At 29.9% G+C, this 6,657-nt stretch overlaps 1 protein-coding gene across 1 annotated transcript; it reads left to right on the top strand.

Moving 5' to 3' along the window:
- Window positions 1-586: 586 nt before the first annotated feature.
- Window positions 587-1,655, top strand: LOC129289489 (uncharacterized). The gene is made up of 2 exons (XM_054926259.1): window positions 587-899; window positions 1,124-1,655. Exons 1-2 carry the CDS (start codon window positions 802-804, stop codon window positions 1,410-1,412), a joined length of 387 nt encoding a protein of 128 aa, XP_054782234.1. The 5' UTR covers window positions 587-801; the 3' UTR covers window positions 1,413-1,655.
- Window positions 1,656-6,657: the final 5,002 nt, after the last annotated feature.

Here is a 6,657-nt window from a genome sequence, read left to right as displayed (position 1 = left end):
GTATATGCATGTATGTATGTATTTTGTCTATATCCTGATCTTTTCTCACCCTTCTTTTTCCTTTTAATATTTCTTCCCATTAATTTCTATTATTATTTATGTGTTAATTGTTAAATATTAAATTAAAATTATTTAATATTAAAAATTTATTATTCAAAAAAAATTCTTAGCTTATTTTTTAAGAAAATTAATTACCTCGTTTCTGGGAAAAAAACTAGACACTTTTTCTTTTCCATATTATTAAAACAAAAAAAAATTTAAATATTTTTTTTGTAACTTATTAATATTCATATATACTTAAAAATTTCTTTTAGTTATATCAGGAATGTCTGGGTCCTAAACCTTTGCTGTATCTCATCTCATCTCATCATTCTTACGGCCTAAATTAGGCACCATGCTGACGATAAAATCATATGCAATAACTTTCTAAATTTTTAATTAAAAATCTTAACTTAATAAAGAGATCTAATAATGTTCTTAATTAAAATTTCATGATTTTTACTTTTATAATTCTTTTTAAGATATCAGAACGATACACCGACTCAAACCCACTGCAGCAGATTTCTCTATATAAACTCTTCTCCTCCGCTCTTCTCTCTCTCTCTCTCCCCCATCTCTCTCCTTCCTGCAGATTTCTCGTCTCGTTCCACAATCTGCTTTCTTCCTTCCTTTCTTTCTGTGGCCGTGGCTTTCATTTCTCTCTCCTTCTCCTCCCAAATCGATTGAAATCCTCTTTCTCTGCCACACTTTCGTCTTCTAGTTGTGTTTTCGTCAATCTCTGTGTGTTTTGGGCGCACAACAATGGTAGATCTTCAAACTGTTTGCTGCATGTGCGGTGACGTCGGCTTCCCTGACAAGCTTTTCCGATGCAGAAAATGCCGACATCGCTTTCAACACTCGTATGTTCATCGATTTCTCTCTTCTTCATATCTTTAATTTGATAGGAGCTAAGCTATCTTCTTTCTGAATCTTCCTTCTTGTTTCTATCGAATATACGCGTATTCATGTAAAAAGCCGAGATGCACGATGATCGCTACTGTTTAATGTTATTATTTCATGGATGAATCAAGCTTCAGGTTCGATTTGATTTACTCAATCGATTCGTTAATCGGTGTTCTTGCAGGTATTGTAGTAACTACTACGGCGATTTACCTGAGATCGAACTGTGCGATTGGTGCCAGAGCGAGGAGAAGAACACCAGACATAGTAAGAAGCCGGCGGCCGCCGCCGCCGCCGCCGGGAGCATCGATGTTGGTTCCACCAACCGGTCGGAATATTCCGGCAGCGAGAGAATCAAGCAGCAGCATCATGATCGCGAAGAGGGCGGATGCTCCGATAAAGGCAAGAGCCCGACTCCATCGCCCCGACCCACCACCCGCAGGTACAAGCTTCTCAAGGATGTTATGTGTTAGAAAAAGATCAGGGAGAAAGATGAAAACTGAAAGGAACCAAAATCAAGGAGATGAAGAAGAAGAAAACTAATATATAGGCGACTTTTTAATCTCTGCAAATGTGATGTTTAGCTTTGTTAATATAGTTAGCTTAATTACCAAGAGTGTGTCTGTGTGTGTGTGTGTGTATTATGAATGTTATTAGTTACTTGTCTTTGTTTTTGAGTGGCTTTATCAGTAATAAAAAACTGTGACTTTTTTCCACTAGCTCTCCCTCTCCCTATATAGTATATTTATATCTTAGAGTCATATATATAGTTAGATTCAGAGAGAAAATGACCCAAGAAAATATAACTGTACATATATAGATTCACACCATATATTATCTATCTGAATACATATTGTACATGCGCTAAAATTAGATGTTTTGGACTATATTTGTGTGTGTTTTATATGGCATGATCGAGTTTCACATCTTTCTTATTTGAGCCCAGTTATGACTGTTTCTTTCACTACATAAAATCATGTTTAAGCTCGTGTTTCACACTTTTCTTTAAAATTTTAAAATCATGGGTTTGGATCAGTTGCATGGTACATGTGATTTGTGAAAGTGGTCTCGTGCATAAAGTATTTGGATAGAAAACTGATATTTAATAATATATAAAATAGAATCCAAAACGGAGACGCAAGGGTTAATTAACTCATCACCTGATGAAGTTTGATTAATGACGGATTATTTAGGCCTTAGGGTCTAATCTAAGGTCTTGTTTAGATAAAAGCTAAGTAAAATTATACACGAGGATTAAAGTCGATTTGCTTCGCTCCTAGCTAGTTTTGGCTTCTCTTTTCCTTAGATATGACTACATATCGATACACAGGAACCTACATCCTTGAACACACACACACACACACACACACAGTGGTTATTGTAATACATGAAGCTATATGTTGGTATCTTAGTTCTATACTTGTATTTTAATTTTTCATAAACTATATTATAAGATTATTTTAATGATCGTATGAAGGATCCGAAGGCTTGGAGGTGATAAACATGGCCTTTATTTTAATATTATTATTTTCTCTAAAATTTATTTTGTGAATGAGTAGTGTGTTCTGGAGGAGAATTGAATGCAATGGGTTGCTTTGAGGCCAAGAATTCATAGTACCTGAAGGGTCAGCTATAGCTGTTTCAGATTCATTGAAGACCTTTAATTAACTGCGTGGCCCGCTCTATTATTTGTCCATGTCAAACAAAACCATAATCTCTTTTCTTGTGATTTTTTACTACTTCCTAGATACTATTCCTTTCCCTTTTTTTTCAAGGAAAAAAAAAAAAGGTTTTGCCAACTATTACCTGTAGAGCAAACAATATCAACATAAAAATATAAAATTTGTTTTCTTCATGTTTGGTATAATTTTTTTGCCAACCCTTAATGTTTGGTGTATGAAAAAATATGTTTGGTTTAGTTCTTTTTTAAGTTAATTGCCCACCATATTCACTTAAAAACTAATTAATGATATAAAATATAAAATCCACGGTACAATAATTTTTTTTATTTTCTCGTACTTTGTATAGTACATGAAGAATGATCATGTCTCTGGTTAGTTTAATTCTTGAATTACAAATACTTTTATAAAGGAAAAAAATTATATACTTAACTTTATATAATTAATGTGTTTGTTTTTAACTAAATTAATTCATATGGATCTTTTATATGTTAGTTATTTTATAATAAATTTTTTTATTAATTTTATTAATATATAAAGATTTATTTGTTATAATTTAATTGGATATAAGTATATTAAATATTAAATATGTAAAATTAAATACATAAGTTGTATCCATTTATAGACTTGGTAATTAATAAAGTTGCAGATGATAGTGATGAGAAAGTAATGGTTAGGAGTAACGTAATTTTGCGGAGTATTTTTTTTAAAAAAATTATTTAGAAAAGAAAGGGAAGAGGTTGGTGTTGCCGTTATGGTGAAGACTGAGTGGGTGGATGTTTCTAGGCCATTCATTTATAAGTGTATCATTATGAGTGAGTGACTGAGACTTTTATTTATTATATAATTTTTATTTGATTTTTGGTGAGGGGCGAAAGAAATTAGGTGCAGGAACAGTGTTGACGGATAGAATGATATTAGAATGAGAAGCATCTGAAAAGTAAAGAAGCCGATAAGGCTTACTTGCCTGTTGCTGTTTTGGCCATTTATGAGTAACCAGCAAACCAAAAGCCCTTTCCGCTTCCAACTCAACTCACTGAGTCAACTCATACCCATTTCTTCAAATCTAAACCCTCTTCTGCAACAACCATATTCTGTTTATAAGGTATCATGCGAGATATTTATCATATCTTTTTATATTACTCTTGTTTGATGCTGGTTCATTTTTCTAAAGTTACACTGTTATTAAATAAAAGCAAAATAATTTTTTTTTATTTTCAGACAAAATTAATGAATTGTATATGTCTCTCTTTAGAGTGTGTTTAGATTTCAATCGAAGAAAAATGATTGTGAAAACAATTTGATCAATATAACCTAATGATGTTTGGATAATATTTTTTAAAATTAGTTTTTCAAAATTAATTTACCAAATGGAGAAAAAATAGCTTTTGCAATGAAATTTCAGGAATCAAATGAGTTTGAGAAAATTGAGATTATTTGGTTAGTTTATGCAAAAATGAAATCTCTGAAATAAAATGGAGTTTGAGAAAATTAAAGGTTTATCTGAATGATTTTGTTTTTCCAAAACCATGATTTTGGCCCACATAATTTATTTTAAAAGGGTATCCAAACAAACTTTGAGTTCTTTTGATAGTGTTGAAACTAAGAGTTTCTTATAAAAAGAATTGAAATGTGCACTCTCTTTGATCTTATTTTTAATGTTATTACGATATTTTTCACATACTTTTTGCAAAAATTATTATATTATTTCATTTGTTAAAAAAGAATATCTCAACTTTTTAATTATGTTGTTATTTTTTCGCCAAACAATTATATATGTTGTTATTACTTAGAGGAAGAGAAAATATATGCGTTATTTTATTATTTGTACAAATATTGTTCTAAATTAAAGGATAGAATTAAAAAATTACATAATCTTTTTTATTGAACTTTATAATTAGCATCACTTTTTAGTTTTGTAAAATATCTTATAAACGGATAAGAGTAGTAGTTATTATCAATGTTTCTTATATCAGAGAAAAGTTCAGCGTGCGGATATTGACTTGAAATTTCATATCATATACAGTCAAATTATTTTTTTCTATTTTAAAAGAAAATTACATAAATGCAGGGAATTCAGTTGTATATCCAGCCATCAAATCAAGTCGATCATTTTTAATTTTTAATTTTTATTTCCTCTTGGAATATCGCCCTCCCAAAAATAACCTAGAATATGCGTAGATAATCTAAAATCATTTTGAGGCTATAAATACCAACAGGAGAACGTTAGTTAAAATCTGCAGGTAGCAGTTTTTTAAGACGCAAGTCTTCTAAAACATGATATATAACACGTTTAATCTGTGAAAATATTTATATTTTTTAAATACTAATTTATTTAAGAAAATTGGAGTTCTTAAATAAAATTCTTCCGCTAAAAATAGAAAACTGAAGAAAAGATGATTGAGCCAAGGAAACTAGTCAAACTACTTATATAGCAGAAGACTGAAGTTCCACCAACAAGCAAAGCATGTGTTTTGAACAACGTTTTCATAATCTTGAATTTTGTGAAGTCTTTCTAGATAAGCAATTTTTTATTTTTGGGTAAAATCTAGATAAACAATTTTAAAGTCAGGTTGCTTCCAATTTCTAAATGCCGGTCTATTCTAACTGTCCATGTATTTTCAAAATATCTCGCGCTGTATAATGATGATGATCTTCCTAAAAGTATTTCTTTGTGAAACAAAATCAAATCAAATCAAATCAAGTCAAGAGTTTGAGCGCATGTTTGGTTTCAGTCTTAAAAAAAATTGTTTTTAAAATATAAAAATATTTAAGTAAGTGTTTTAAAAGGCCTAACTAAGACCTAGCTCCTTCGTCTTTTTTTTTTTTTTTGAAATCCTTCTTCTACTCATATCTCACCTCAATTTGTACAAGTTTTTACAAGTAAAATGTGGATCTCATAATAATTTACATGGAATTTGAAATATAAACTATATTTTCTGTTATGAATTATAATATATATTTAGAGAGAGAGAGAGAGAGAGAGAGAGAGAGATTAGACGCATATGAGTATACTTCCTCCGTCCAGTTTATATATGAGATATTTTTTTGGAAAAGTTAAAAGTATCAATAAAATGCATTAGATTTACTTCATAATCTTATTTTTATTTAAAACACAAATATAAATTTTTTAAAAGTATTTTTAATTTAATATAACTTTATTTGTGAAATATTAAATAAAAAAGGAAGATAACATAAGGAGGGAAGGATAATATTAAAATAAGTATAATTAGTTAATTATTTTATTAAAGTGTCTGATATCAAATCACTTTTAAAGGTATCTTGGAGAAGTGCCTCGCCTCTCTCTTATAATATTCATGCAAGCTCAACATTTTTCATTTTTTAATCATATAAAAAATGCAGTATTATATTATTAAAACTATGAAATAAAAGAAATGTAAGACTACGTTCACACACCTAATTTATTATAAATGATATACATAAGACTTTTAAATCCATGGCATATTAATTTAACTTGAGTGGCTATGCACAATTCCCACATGATTGGATAACTTTATACAGAAGCGAGATGAGAATCAAACTTTATGAATATCACATGTTTATACAAAGGCCAAATATTCTACAATAGCTAGTATCCTCTGATATAACAAAAAAGTTAAAGAAGAAAAAAAAAAGCGAAAAAAGAAAGAAAGAAAGACACATCAACTTTAATTTGTCTCCTTTTTCCTGCGCAATTCCTTTGTTTCTTCAGTTTCAGCCACCAACCATGCATTGCCCTTTTCTTCTTCTCATGGATTATTATCATCACCTTCGTGTTTTTTCAGATTCTCTTGAGATTTTCTACGTACTGCTTCTTCTTCAGAAGAATCTGAGGGAGCAAGCTTGCTTTATTAATAAGTTACACATAAACGTAGTCCTATATATAAATCTCAAAGATATATATTGAGATTTATATATAAAAGCATTGAATTTGAATTATTTTTATGAAAAGGCAAGCATATTAACAAATAAAAAGAAAAAGTAGTTAAAATGGATTTAACAAAACGACTAGCAAAAGTAAACGTGGGAATAGTAGAAC

Source organism: Prosopis cineraria, unplaced genomic scaffold, assembly GCF_029017545.1.
Source record: "Prosopis cineraria cultivar Desert tree isolate PC_DT_omini unplaced genomic scaffold, ASM2901754v1 PC12, whole genome shotgun sequence".
Classification (NCBI taxonomy): Eukaryota; Viridiplantae; Streptophyta; class Magnoliopsida; order Fabales; family Fabaceae; genus Prosopis; species Prosopis cineraria.
The sequence above is the reverse complement of the archived record's forward strand: the minus strand, read 5'-3'. Positions and strand labels throughout refer to the sequence as shown.